The sequence below is a fragment of the Acinonyx jubatus genome, chromosome B4 (genome assembly GCF_027475565.1).
Source record: "Acinonyx jubatus isolate Ajub_Pintada_27869175 chromosome B4, VMU_Ajub_asm_v1.0, whole genome shotgun sequence".
Taxonomy (NCBI): Eukaryota; Metazoa; Chordata; class Mammalia; order Carnivora; family Felidae; genus Acinonyx; species Acinonyx jubatus.
The window spans coordinates 68,284,083-68,299,330 of record NC_069387.1 but is presented as its reverse complement, the minus strand read 5'-3'; the positions used below and the strand labels follow the sequence as shown (position 1 = coordinate 68,299,330).

Below are 15,248 nucleotides of genomic sequence, written 5' to 3'. Positions count from 1 at the left end.
TACAGATAATCATTTTGCGGATGGAGAAGTTGAAAATTATAGAAATTAACTACAATTTCCAAGATCCATTAGTGAAGGAACAGGGAAAGTAGGCTGGGAACTGGGAATTTTGACATTACTATTCCTTTAATATGTTAACGTTAAGTACCTTAACATTCTTTCAGTTATTGAGGTTATTATTTTACAGGAATTTGGACTTGCTGTGAACCTAGAAAGATTGGGTAGAAACAGAAGAGGAAAGTATTTTATGCAGAAGTAAGCCATGTGGGTGAAGGAACAAATAAATTAATTTTATCTGCTGTCTTTGCCAGGAGGCCGCTTTTCTGATAAGAAGTAGGATGAGGAGGTAGGGAGAGAAAGTGGAAATCCTTGAATGCCAAGCTATGGAGTCTGAGAGCCTTAGCAAGGTACTTGATCAGAGTGGTGGCCTAATATTATCAGTATTTTATTTCGTATCTGGTTGTGGACTACTGAATCGATTGCGGAAGTGGGGCTGGAGTTTAGGAAACCAGATAGATGCTGTTGCTAGAGTCTAGTACGAGATGAGGGCATCTCCTGTGTCGAGGAAACGAGACTTGGTGGAAAAGTGTTCGTTTCTTACTCAACAGACAACATTCAGGGACTATGTAAACTCGTTATCGAAAAAAGAAAAGGGCTTATGAGTTGTTTTGTTTTAAGCGGCTCCTGTTGAGTCCTGGGAGGCCAAAAGAGTACATTCGGAATTAAAACCTGGGTTAAATTCCTCCTGGCTTTGTCATCCTCTAATTATATAATACAGAGGAAGTCACCTACCCTCTCTTGAGCCTCGGTTTCGTTTCCTCTAAATTAAGGGCGACAGTACCTACTTGGTAGAGACTTGCGTACAGAAAATTAGTATTTTAAGGCACCTAGCAATGGCGCTCAATACTGGTTCCCGCCTTCCCCCAGGTGTCTCTCGAGCTGAGCCTGAGCAGTCAAGGACGGTCGAAGCCGGGAAAGCGGTTCTACCTGGAGACCGCTGCCGGGCACTGCTCCCGAACCGGGCTGACCTCCCAACGCCGGCTCCACCCGGGAGCACACGTCCCGCGGGATGACTGAGCATCCCTCTGTCAGAGGGGCCCTGCAGCGCGTGGCAGCCACCGCCAGCCAAGGATGCGGAAAAGAAGCGCGGAGAGCCGAGCGGAGAGGCGGCGGCGCCCGAAGCTGCAGCGACCACCCCCACGCCGCCCGCCCGCGAACTCGCCACGGGTGCTGGGCCGCGCTGGCCGCGTTTGAAGTCTCCGGCGCCGCTGCTGGTTGGCCGGCTCGGGTCACGTGCACCCAGGCAGGCGTTTCCCCGACAGCTGGAGGCTGCGTGGGATCCGGCGGCGGCTCCGGAGCTCGGCGGTGCGGCCTTCCCCGCCCCCTCCTCCCTCCTCCCCCGCCCGCTTCCGCCCGGCTTATTATCCTCCTTATTGACAAACAGAGCGGCCGCGGCGGCGACTCTCCGCGTGCATCTGTAGCCAAGCCATGGGAGACAAGAAGAGCCCCACCAGGTAACAGCGCCCGGGCCCCCGGGCCCGGACTGTGCAGGCGGCGGGGCCCTCGCGCCGGGCTTCGGGTGGCCGTCTCGCTCGCCGCCCGGGCAGCGGGGCCAGAACGGGGGCGGCGCTGGCGCCGCTGCTGCGCGAGCACTGCCGCGTGAGGGGCCGGCGCCGGCCGCCCCACAATGGAGCCGCGATGGCGGCGGCCGGAGCGGCAGCCCGGGGTGTCAGAGAGGCGGCGGCGACGACTGCGGCCGCGCCCGCGCCCTCCCCCTTCCTGACTCCCCTCCCACTCCTAGCTGGAGCGCGGCGCGCCGGGGGCCCGCGGGGCGGGGGTCGCGGAATTGGGGCGGGGGGCGGGGCGGGGGCGGCCGCGGGGCCCGGGCGCCGGGCGCGGCCTGCTGGTGACCCCGCGCCGCGTCGTGTCCGGGTTGTGTCCTGCAGGCCGAAGCGGCAGCCGAAGCCGTCCTCGGATGAGGGTTACTGGGACTGTAGCGTCTGCACCTTCCGGAACAGCGCCGAGGCCTTCAAGTGCATGATGTGCGATGTGCGGAAGGGCACCTCCACCCGGTGAGTCCCGGGCCTGCCCCGCGCGCCGTGGGGCGCCCGGGTTGCGGCGCAGAGGACGCCCCTGCGGCTGCCGACCCCTCGCGTGACACTCGCAGACCCCGCGGGAGGAGGCGAGACTGAGGTGGTGGCCGCTATAGGAATTGGGTCAGATTGATTGCGACCCTTGCTATGGTTTGCGGTGAGGGGTAATTGAAGAGGCTGTAACGTTACATGCTGCCAAGAGAGAATAAATTATTTAAGGGAGGCATTAGCAACTGCGATTTAATTCGTATCGCTGGGTGTAATGCCCCCCCCCCCCCCCCCCCCGCCTAGTCTGGGTATATTAATGTTGGCTGCATTGTTGTGTTAGTGTGTTGGAATCAAAGAAAAGCCATGAAATCCTCTGTAGGAGCAAAGATGGAATTTAATTTCATTCCTCAGAAAAAAAAAGTATCTGATTATAGAATACACAATAGGTTAAACTTCCTTTTTTATTTAGAGTCTGGAAAGGTTAGATCAAGGTTTTGTTTAGTATGTTTATTCTAATTCTCTAATATTTTATAAATAGTTGGAGGTGAGCCCAGTCACAGGGACACATTTTTACTGAAAGTATCTGAATATTTTTAGTTTGATTAAATGGCAATCTATTAGACTCTACAAATGAGATAAAATGATCTCTGCCTATTTTCAGTCTTTATTTTATTGTAGTCTTACAGTATAATAACTCAGTCTTTCAAAAAACCACTTAAGTGAATTAAGTGGATAAAGAAAGTCATACAGGAAATTCAAAGTCTGACATTGTTGATCTGCCAACACTTAGAGTTCCTTTGCCTTTGTAGCAAAATAGTCTTTGAATTTATTATAATCATGTGAGTTATAGCCTAATATTTAGATACCATGTATTTTGATATTACAAAGTCTGTTAGAAACTAAATTATCCCAAGAGTATAAGTATACTAATGTGATATACTGTTGTTTTAAAGACCTCTATAGTGACATTAGATTTATGTATTCTGTAGAAGTTAAATTTCTGAAAATTAGATACTAGATTTTTGAATGCCATTTATAACAACTTACTAAAATTTTAAAATGTAGAGACAGATAGTTGGCAATAACTTAAAAGTTTATGATTTGCTTTGTGAAGCTAGCTGCTTCTGACATGTCTTTCTGTGAATCATAATATGCGTTTTGTATATTGTCATTTACATTGGATAAAATGTATTGAGCATTTTTCATGATATCCTTTAAAAAGCAAACTTTCAAACATCTAAATTCAAGGGGATATAACAGACCATTCTGAAAAGTAAAAAAGCACTTACTTGCTAAAGTAAATGTGGCAACAATTTTTGGACCCGTGATTTAAGTATTTGAAAAGCAGAGTATCTTTATGTCTTTGTATTAGGTTGGATTTGGTTTAGAATATATATTTGTATATCTGTGTTAATGCTTTGTACTTCTTAAAACACTCAAGCAGTTTTTAGAAAATGTGGTTTTTGGAGGCAGGAACTTTAAAGTGGAGACATTCATTATAATCTTAATCTCTGGTACGATATTGTTGCTTTTTGTTGTTCCCTCTCTATTTTCTTGTAGCCATTAGAAAAAATACTGAAACTAGAAGAACCTATATGTTTATTTGCAGGGACAGCAAGGAAGGGGGGAAGCTGTTGTCCTACTCCACAGCCAGTCTTGGGGTTAGAGGAACCCTGAGAAATAGAGTAGGTGGTGGCAGCTCAGAAGAGAAGAAACAGGCTGAATACCTGGCACCTGGAAGAAGAAGGAATATAGTGCACAGGGGAGTTGGCCCAGGACAGAGAAGTGGGCCTAGTTTAAAAGAGGCTTGAGGCCCACAAGGGGGCCCCTGATATTTTTTACCAGTACATCTGAGCTCTTGTAGATCCAATTTTTAGTGGTGGAAACATTACTTGAGGAGGACTCAGAGAAGCATTGTCATTTGGATTGAAACTGAAGAGGCTCTGGGCAACTCACCAGAAGTCTAAGGGACACTCTGTTCCTAAAAGTAAGTGTTCTACACTACGACCCTCTCAGCTTCTTCCTTCCTCTCTCTGAATTGTATCTTCTCTTTTGATTTTGGCCCTAAATTAAATCTAAGAGCTCTAATTTCTCTGTTACCTGTTATTTTCCAACCACTTTCTGAAATTCAGAGTGGAATCCCTGTTTGGATAGAACAGTGGAACAGGGAATTGTTAATAGGGCAGATATTGATTGCACCACAAAATACTTCCCTCTCTGGTAATGTTAGAAAAACAGGATTAAAGGGTTGCAGAACACTAGAGAGAAGTAGAAGTTTCAGGAGTTGGAAGAAATAATTCTCTACAACTGACATGTTAATTAGCACTTAGGGTAATTTCGGGGTAAGGTTGGCGATTATCAAAGCAGGGACTGGATAGCAGCAGAGCTGAAGATGCAGTTTGCTAATGACTTGTCTGCGTGACTGACCTACGGGACTTGAATTGCTTGGGTCAGACTGACCTTTGAACTGATTCTGTCTCGAAGTCGCCAAATGTGAGGCCAAGTCTAAGGCATTCCAGACATTTGAAAAGTCTTTTTTTTTTTTAAACCTCCAGAGAAGGCGGAGCCCATGGTCTCCCTCCAGAGTCTTTACTGACAATTTTATCTTTTAAGATTCTGAGTTCAAATCTTTTATATTTCAACAGAAGACCCAATGTCTTTGGCTATATCCTTGGTAGGTCACGTTTTTCTGCAGAATAACTATGCAGTGAAATGAGGTTATAATCATAGTAGTATTTTAAAATGAAACATGATATGAAGTAGCTTTAGTTCCTAAATTTTGATCAGTTATAGTCTTTAAATTTATGCCATTTCTGTGTTTGGATTTTGGTTTTGTGCTTGCTGACCTTAATTAGTTTAAATTTGATAAATCTCTTTTTTTTATCCAGAATCTAAATAACTAGATAGTTCAAGCACTTGAAGTTTTCTGCGTTGTACTTTTGTGAGAGAAGCAGTGATAAATGTCAAACTGACAGGAAACATTTAAAAAAGAAAAAGTTGTGGTGACAAATTACTATGAAAGGCACTAAACAGTCTCCTTCATCTTTATATCTTCATCATCAAGTACTTAGAAGGCAATAAGTGTCTCACATATAAACCTAAGAAACTTTAAGAAATTAAGAACCAATCTAAAGCATCAGAGAAAGTGAAATATTTAGTGTGTTAAGGGTAGTGCAGTCAGTGTATGATGATTGAGTTAGAGTAGTATCTTCTTGCCACTTCATATAGGAATGGAAATCACTGCCTAACTCAGGTGGCACATACTAAAAAATGAGAATGATAGAGCTATTTGTTTTGATTTTGAAGTGTGACCTAAATGAAAGCATATAAAACACCCAAGTCCATAGCAAACTTTTAGGTAGAATTTAAAGTATAACAGGTAATGTTATATTTTCTCAGGATAAGTTGTAATAGCTCTCTTAACGTTTTTGAGAGATGTTATCTTATGGAACAATGAAAAAGATTTTAGAAAGAAGAAAGAGTTGTACTAGGTTTCTGGTGACCTGTGTTCTTAACTCATTTCAACTACTTTGACGTTCAGCAGTGTTTACTGAGCGTCTCATTTTATACAAGGGCTGCGCTAGGTATTTCTGAACGCAGTAATATGGTCAGGATCTGACTGTTATTAAAAAGATTAATTATTTCAGCTTCTATAAAATGGAAGTAAATTGCTATGATTTATATTCTGAAGAAATCTAAAATAAACCCCAATTATCTGATAAAAATCTTTTCAGTATTATTGTTGTCATATTTGCTTTCTGTCTTCTAATTTGAAATTTGTCACAGATTCTACTACTCTTGGTGTAGGAATGGGAGAAAAAAATTGAGGAACATAAAAGTCAGTTCATTTTTCAGAACTTCAGATTCCCAAGCCTCCCTACCTGTCTGAGGAGCCTTTCCAGCTACCACTGAGTTCTTGTTCAGAGAGACTCCTTATTCTAGGAGGTTGGTTGGTTGGTTTTCCTCCTTATATCTTGGGTTAGAGTACTCAAGGGGCTTCATTGTTTACAAGGAAATTCTTAAAGTGATTAGTGTTTGGATAATTTAGAGTAGTGGTTTTCAGAGTGTGATCTGAATAACCCTGGGGGGGTCCCTGAGACCCTTTAAGGGACTCTGTGAGGTCCAAACTATTTTCACAGTCATATTAAGATGTTATTTGTCTTTTTTGCTGTATTAGCCCTTGCGGTGGTGGTACAGAGGCAAGGATGGGTAAAACTGCTGGACTCTTAGCATGAATCAAAGCAGTGGCACCAAGTTGCTATCTGTATTCATCGTAATCTTCACTACCATGCGTGTGAAGTAAAAACAATGCCAGTTTCACTTAAGCATATATTCCCTTGATGAAGCAGTAAAAGTTACGAATTTTAGGAAGTCTCATGTCTTTTTTAACGTATTTGATGAACTGGGAAGTAAAGTAAAGCCCTTCTGGTGCATACTTAGAGTACATTGGTTGATTCAAGGGAAAGCATTTGTGTAGTTATTTAATTTGCAAGCAGAACTAGCTGCTTTTTTCATGGAGGATCGTTTTTACTTGAAAGAATGCTTGGCAAACTGTGGTTATTCAGACTTGGATATGTAGCATCTATTTTCTCGAAAATGAACACAGTGAGTTTGTCACTTCAAGGAAGACAATTGATAGTGTTTGTTGCCAATGATAAAAATTGAGCTTTCAAGTGAAAATTAGAATTTTTGAAAACATGTAACCACTGTTGATCCCAGTACTTTAAGGATGAAATCAGGTGGTGATACTAACGAATGTAACTTCTGATAATTTATCATGACATTTGTTGATGTTTGGAAGATCTGTGTAACTCAGTGAACTAGTATATTCAGATAACCAATGTGTGGTGTTACAAAACCATGCATAGATAATCCATTTAAAGTACAAAAGAAACCAATGGATTTTAAAGGACTACTCTGAAAACTTTGTTGATACAGTTTTAGATATCACATGCAACTAACCTTTGAGAAATAACTACTTGTGTTTTTATGTAGTATCAAAGAAGAATATCTATAATTATCTGAAAAGGCTATTAATATTAAACTACTCCTCCCTTTTCAACTATATATTTGTGGGAGTCCACATTTCCTTCATATTCTTGAACTAAACCAACATACTGCAACAAATTGAATGCAGAAGTAGATATGACGATCCAGATGTCTTCTGTTAAGCCAGATACTAGAGGTTTTGCAAAAATATGCAAGTACTACTCTTCACACAAAATTACTTTTGATTTGAAAAATACAGGTTTTAAAAGTATTTATATGAAAATGTGATCTGCTTTATTTTTTAAATGAACTAACATACATTTAAATTTTAGCTGTTTTTATTTCTAATATAGCAATTTATTTCTTGCTAGGTAAGACTTACATAAACAAAAGCTCTTTTAACTTTGAGAGGATAAGAGAGCCAGAGACCAAAAAGTTTATGAACTGCTGGTGTAAGGTTTTACTAGCATGGGTTTCCACATCCCACAGATTTACTTCAGCAGGCATTCTTTTCCTTTCATTTATCCTTTGTTGAGTAAGATCTCTCTGATAACCTAGTGACCTACTTGTTAAACTCAGTGGCCTAATCTTTTCTTTCCATGTCACCTCCATAGTATTTGATGTTGGTAGCCTTTTTTTTTTTTTTAATTGAAATTCTCCCTTTTTGATGTCTCTAACACATTTTTTCTCTGGTTTTTCTTGTACATCTTTGAAATCAATTTCTGCCTACTGAAACCTGGCTTCTTCTCTATATACTTTACTTTGTATGTGGCATGCCCTTTCTGGAATCTAAGCCAGAAACTATCATTGTCTCAACTTTGATCTAACTCCTCATCGTTCTTCATGTCCAGTCTTTGAATTGTCTCTAAAATCTGTCCTTTTTCCAGTTTATGTCACTATAGTTTAGAAGCCCATGTCTTTTCTCTCATGAATTATGACAAATTGGTCTGTTCTCCCTAATGCTGCTAACATTATTTCAGTATGTTTTTTAAAACATAAAAATTAAGACCTCTCCAGTGTATAAAGTCCTGTTTATTGAATAAAGGTTGAGCTCCCGAGCATGGTATACAAGGTTGTAATATCTGTCATTGATGTGCTTTTCTAGCTTCATTTCCTGCTGCGTATCCCAACCAATCTTATGCTGCATCAGCACTTAAGTATTTTCATCAGATGGTGCTTCTTAAAAGAAACCCTCTGGGAGAAATCCTCTGGGATTATAACCTCCTCATCCCAACTATTTTATTGTTCAGTCTATCTATGTAAATGCATATGTAATTATCTCTAGAAAATCATCATATTGTGCTAGTATTGTCTACGTGTTTATCTACTCTTCTGGGCAGTCATACCCTTTGTTGTATCCTCCAAAGCCAGTAAAGTATTTGGAACATTTTAGGCATTTAAACTTTTTCAGCTAACATTCCTTTAAATTTTACTATTGCTGTTTAACAACTGGCATCACTTTTCCAATAATTTTTTTAAAAATTTAAGTTTTTTTATTTTGGAGAGGGAGGAGAGAGAGAGAGGGAGAGAGGGAGAGGGAGGGAGGGAGGGAGAGAGAGAGAGAGAGAGAGAGAGAGAGAGAGAGAGAGAGAAAGAGAATGAATCCCAAGCAGGCTCCTCAGTACAGGCCTGTTGCAGGGCTCAATCTCATGACCATGAGATCAGGACCTGAGCCGATATCAAGAGTTGGATGCTTAATTAACTGAGCCACCCAGGTGCCCTTAATAACTTTTTTTAAGTTTCTTTTTTTATTTTAAGTAACTTCTACACACAAACATGGGGCTTGAACTCATGACCCAGAGATCAAGAGTCGTATGTAGAACAAGTGTGCATTCAGGGGAGGGGCAGAGAGAGAGGGTGAGAGAAAGAATCCCAAGCAGGCTTGGCACTGTCAGCACAGAGTCTGACGTGGGGGGTTCAAACTCATGAACCGTGAGATCATGACCTGAGCTAAAGTCAGACGCTTAACTGACTGAGCCACCCAGGCATCCCATCCCCCAAAACTTTTAAGCCTATGCTTGTAAAAATATTATCAGACTATTTTGTCCATAATTTGTAGGTACATATTTTAGCATTAATTTTTAAAAATTTTTTCACAGTTTTGTATTTTGAAGCTGTTACTTGATTAAAAGCACAGTTATTACAGTTAGATTAGTAACTGAGATAAGTGACCCCTGAGTCTTCATACCTTTCTTTGTCTTTAAACACGGAAATAATATTTTTATAATATAGTAATGTTATAACAAAATATGTAGTTATTTTGAAAATTAAGAACATAAAGAATTTTGTGCATCTCATATTTTTTATTATGTTTGTTCTTGTCATACTTAAAAACATGTATGTGTGCAAGTAAAATTATAATTTGCCCCTCAATTTTGAAGCATTTTAGCTTTATCATTTTTAATTGACATGTAACAATATATTAGTTTCATATTTCAAGAATGATAATGTACCTTACATTATATTATACCTTGGCGTTTTTACAGTACAACTTTGGAGGGTTGTTTGTTATCTCACTACCACTTATTTAGGTCTTGTTATTCAGATTATTGAAATTTGCATGGTATAACTAAAAATGAGAATTACTTCTTTTTAAAAAAAAATTTTTTTTTTTTTTAACATTTATTTGTTTTTGAAAGAGAGAGAGACAGAGCGTGAGCAGGAGAGGGGCAGAGAGAGAGGGAGACACAGAATCCAAAGCAGGCTCCAGGCTCTGAGCTGTCAGCACAGAGCCTGACGCCGGGCTCGAACTCACAGATTCAGAGATTATGACCTGAGCTGAAGTTGGACACCTAACTGACTGAGCCACCCAGGTGCCCCAAATGAGAATTATTTCTTGACTAAAGTAAACTAAAATCAAGAAAAAGTACAACATATAATGAAATATATTTAAGTTCTCTTTTGAGTGGTTTTTAAAGTTAGTTGACATTGAGGGTCTATCAAAAACTAGAATATACTGAACATAGATTTGTGGTATTTGAGATTGTTTAATTGAAAAATAGTTTAGAATTCAGATTTTGCATTTATTTGAATTTACTGGTACAATTAATGGAACAAATTAAATTTAATTATAATTAATATGGAGCTAATTTTTACTTTATGGTTGAGATAGTATTGTTTTGTCTATGAACTTGTTACTTTAAAGATAGATCAATTATATACATTATTAGACACCTATACAACTATAGAAATTAGGCAGACATTAAAGACATAATGGAATTTTCCCTCATCTTGCGCTTCCAGTTGTCTATTTCTAGTTGTTCGGAGTCAGATTAACAGGGGTAGTTGCTGATATTTTTCTACAATTCTGTTATCATTTCGCCTACCTGGTTAACTGCTTATTCTTCCAAACCTAGTTTGTGTATCTGTTGGCTGTGACATTCTCCTTGACCAATCTCAAACATGCCTTCCTTCGTGTGTCTTTTGTGCATACCTCTGATTGTGATCTTCATCTAGCTTCAGCATTTCCTCATAAATCCGGGGTTGATTTGTGTCTTTTTCATGAAGCTGAGTATTCTTTCTCAGAGGATGAATATTCCAGAGGATGAGTAACTGGTTAGTCGTGAGAGTAGCTGTTTTCTGGTTTTAGAATCTAAATGGTGCCTCAGTTTGTGATGCTTACCTTTGTTATATCATTTAGCATATGGTAATTCTGCTACCTGTATGCATTTACTCTCTTGTTATCAAGAAACTCCCTTGAGTTTCTTAAGGGAAATGGGAGCTTTTCATTACCTTTTTCAAAGATGCTTGACAAAGTGCCTGGGAAGTAATGGGTGTCCAATGAAAGTTTGTTGAAAGAGGAATATACGTATTAGAAAGGAAAAGTTATTGGTTTGTTTTTTTTTAAACTCTATAAGCTTTGAAGAAGTTGGAATTTTGATACTGGTTGTAGAAGTCATTATTTGGAGAACCCACATGTGTACATGTTTGAAGTATCAGAAATAAATGGTAGTGAACAAAATTGTAGAATTCGGTATATGCTTAATGAACACATACCATATGCCAGGAATTATGCTAGGACTGTAGAATTATAGATGAGACACAATTCCAGCCTGTGAGGGTTTGAATTCTAGCAAAGATAGATAAATGATATTTGCTAATGAGTAAACAAAAGAAGGAATGTACAATTAATTTTCCAGTACAGTCCTACTTTTTGGAGAAGTCCTATGCTCAAATCAAGAATGAAATCAGTTATTGGTGTAGTCATTACTAGTCAAGCACTTTTGGTAAAGTGTTCTAACATCATGGCCAATTTCCAGTTTGGTTAGTTTTCTCAAGAAATTTCAGCCAAATGAAACTGCCATGTCACTGCTAAGTAAAACCCTCCCCTTTTCTCTGTGTATATGTCTATGTGTATGCGTGTATAAATGTATATTTTTAAAAGAAACTGCTGTTTTTCAGATGATAGTTGTTATATAATTGAAGTAAGGTTTCAGAGGACTAAAATTATTTGCCTTTGAGAAGTTTACATAGGATGGTACAGGTTATTAAATTTATATATATGTAATAATACCAGAAACAATTTTTTTGAGAATAAAATAATTTTATAATGGGACTGCATTACTGAATTTAACATCTGTTTATTCAACTATATTACTGATTATATTGGCAGTGATCTTCAGTATGCTACTTGGGTGTTTTTTTTTTTTTTAAAGCATTGTTGAGAAGATTAAATGAGTTAATTTTTGTAAAGCCTTATCACAGTGGCTTACACATAGTAAATGATCATTGCATGGTGGCCATTACTGTTAAAGTATATGTTTGAAAGAATATTTATAACATATTGCTACAAAATTAATTTTGTTATTGGTGGTTTCAGTAAAAGCAGTATCTTTGAATTATTTATCATTCATATACTAATTTTCTGTGTTCAGAATGCTTTCCTATATATCTTTACATTTGTTCATCAAACCACCCTACATGAGGAGGCCAAGATGGCCATCCAATCACAGATTTAGTGTTAGAGCCTAGATTGAAATCCAGGTTGACTGCTGGTTGATCTTTTCATTCTTTTGTGTCTGATAAAGAAGTTTATAAAACTGTACTATTTGAGTGAAAGATTTCTTTGCTTATTCTTCTTTTCTTCTGAGGTGTTAGAGAGCCAATATATTTTGGTAGAAAGATTAGCATTTTGTGGGATATCAAGTTTTCATTCAAGGATTTAATGAAACAGGTGTTTGAGATTTTTTTAAGACACATTTTCCTTTATCTTTGATAGTTTGTAATTTTAGGGTATTGCAAGTATGTAAAATACATTGTGATTTGATTTAACGAATATTTACTAAATATCTACAATGCTTTGTTCATTGGCTTTCATGCATGTTAAAATCTCTACCGTTATATGATCTGTGATTGATAATCTGTTTCAGAAGATTGAGTAGGCACTCCATTTTGCAGTATTATTATGGGAAATTACAGAATTACCTGGAATTTTAGAGTTGGAAGGAACCTTTCAAGAGCTTCCATGAGGTTTAGTAATTTCCTGAGACTGGTGAGTTTTTATTACTTGAAACCTTGATAATAGAGGGATAAGATTGTCTTCATAGGAAAGGTCTTAAGAGGTTTGGGGTAGAAATATTGGTATTAAAACTTTCGAAATAGGTTGAGGCCACCATTGTTTGCAAATCCTTCTTGTTTGGGATTTTCAGCTCAGTTCTTGTTGCTATACTGAGAACTGCCAGGTAAAACAGCAATCTGCTAGGTGAGATCTTTTCTATTTGTTGGAACTCATGGCTCTAGCCTAGTATCCTCCTGACAGGTAAGAAAACAGGCCTGGAAAGATTGTGACTTGTTTAAAGTCAGTAGCTGGTTCATTTAACGTCAGATTCAGATACTTGGATTTTCCCGTCCCTATTACCTTGCTGTGGTAACATTTAAATTTGCTACCGAGTATGGAAACCAATTTGACAATAAATTTCATATATTAAAAAATAAATAAATAAAAAAAATAAATTTGCTAACGAGTAACTTCTTAAGGATTTCTTCTTGTAAATTTGGTATACATAGATCTAGCGCTGTACATCTTGATAATTTCTAACGTTAAACCTACTACTTATAACTAATATAAGAATTTTTTTAATTAATTTTTTTTGATGTTTGTTTTTGAAGGAGAGAGAGACAGAGCGTGAGGGGATGGGGCAGAGAGAGAGAGGGAGACACAGGATCCAAAGCCGACTCCAGGCTCTGAGCTGTCAGCACAGAGCCTGATGCGGGGCTTGAACCTGTAAACCACGAGATCATGACCTGAGCCGAAGCTGGAGGCCTAACCAACTGAGCCACCGAGGCACCCCACTAATATTAGAATTTTATGTTAAAACTGGGCTAGCAGTGTAATGCATGAAGAACAAAATGACAGTCAATTATTTCCCCCATGTTAACTCTGTTATTTTTGACATGTAATTGTTAACAAACTTCATATTGATATATTTTTTAATATTTGTTTATTTTGACAGAGAGTGTAAGCAAGGGAGGGACAGAGAGAGAGGGGGAGAGAGAATCCCAAGCAGGCCCTCCACTGTCAGTGCAGCGCCAGATGCGTGGCTTGAACTCCAAACCTTGAGATCATGACCTGAGCTGAAATTAAGAGTTGGACGCTTAACCAACTGAGCCACCTAGCTGCCCCTTGATATCTCTTATAGTAACATTTTTTTGTGCTTTATATTCTGATTTTGATATCATAATATTTCTTAGAGGAAAAATCCCAGTAAATATTATTTCCCTTTTTGGGGGGGGGACACAAATATTAAGAATCATTAATAGTATAATTAATAACCAATTTGTATGTGTGTATATTACTATATGTGTATGATAAAAAGTTTATGCAGCTCACTGGTAATTTTTATACATGAGTTAAACCACTTCATTTTTACATGTTTTGTGGTCCAGTCAGGGTTCGTTTGCACGCTGTCATACTTTATAGGATGATCTGGGACGATCAACTTAACAAAAGCAGCAGGTAGGTAATATTAGATGCCAAAGAAGTATTTGTTTAAGAAGTAGAACTCTAAGGGGATGCCTGGGTGGCTCAGTTAGGTAAGTGGTCGACTCCTGATTTCAGCTCAGGTCATGATCTCAGTTTGTGAGATCTAGCCCCAAGTGGGACTCAGCACTGTCAACGCAGAGCCTACTTGGGATTTGCTCTCTGCCCCTCTCCTGCTCCTGCTGTCTCTCTCTCTCTCTCTCTCTCTCTCTCCCTCTCCGTCTCGCTCTTTCTCAAGATAGATAAATATACTTTAAAAAAAAAAAAAAAAAAGAAGTAGAGCTCTAGGTATATTGACAGAGAAGGCAAAATTGTTTTGGTCTTCTTTGATCTGTTTCCATCCTTTTTTGCTGTTTATCTTTGATCTCCCCAGGGCCCAAAGTCTCTTAATACTCATTTCTAGCTTGCCTTTTTTCCTTTTCCCCTAGCTTGCCTTCTTTCTCATCCTTTATTTTCTTCACTCCACCAGCAGTTCTTCCTTTACTAGAAAATCTTTATTGTTTTCTCTGTTCTGTAAATCTAAATAAAGTAATTGTTTCAAGTGTTAATAAATATCCTGAGCATGGTGGGGGCGGGGGTGGGTGGGTAGAGTTAGTTTTTTCTTAAGGAAGTAATTGGTGATAAAAATATTACATGTTCATGGAAGATACTGAAGAAATAAAAAGAGGAAAATAGGAATGCTCATCACAACATCTCTCCAGCCAGAGATCGCTGTTTCTAACGTGTGTTTCCTTTCTGTTTTTTACAAGTGGATATTAGCATTAAAAGGGGGAAGTTGAGGTGTCTGTCTCTGGAAGAATGGGAGAAAGGAGGAGACTTCTAAATCAGGAGTGTTTCTCTGACTTCCCAAGACAGCTCTCATCTTGCCTTCTCTCTGTACTCCAGTAGGCCTCACAAACACTGGTGGTAGGGAATGCTTTTGAAAACAAGCCAAGAAAGTTGGTAAAATACTGTGTATCATTATCTTCTTAGAGTGTAATAAATTGAAAGTCCTGAGAATCCTCCAAAAGAATTTGTTTTAGCTTATATAGTTGTGCAGTTCTCAGTTTTACCTGAGTGGATTTTGTTTTATTTTTTCTCTATTATAATACAGAACTCATTGGGACATTCTGTTCTGTAGGCCCTTGCTATTGAAATGTGGTCCAAAGACCAGTGGCAGAGACACCTCCTGGGAACTTGTTAGAAATGCAGAATCTCTA

At 38.9% G+C, this 15,248-nt stretch overlaps 1 protein-coding gene across 9 annotated transcripts in view; it reads left to right on the top strand.

Annotated features, from left to right (window-relative positions):
- The first annotated feature begins 822 nt into the window (after window positions 1–822).
- The window catches only part of YAF2 (YY1 associated factor 2), a 75,133-nt gene continuing 60,707 nt past the window's right edge, over window positions 823–15,248 (top strand). For 3 of the 9 annotated variants that reach the window (XR_003413062.2, XR_003413061.2, XR_003413060.2), the window contains exons 1-3: window positions 1,349–1,514; window positions 1,947–2,072; window positions 3,691–4,068. Coding sequence is in view for 3 of the 9 variants with exons in the window: in XM_027035915.2 (XP_026891716.1) it covers window positions 1,489–1,514; window positions 1,947–2,072 (152 nt within the window). In the remaining 6 variants the exon portion in view is untranslated. Of the gene's footprint in view, window positions 1,515–1,946; window positions 2,073–3,690; window positions 4,069–15,248 lie in introns of all 9 variants that reach the window. The other 6 variants (XR_008300211.1, XR_003413055.2, XR_008300210.1 and 3 more) reach the window with 6 other exon arrangements.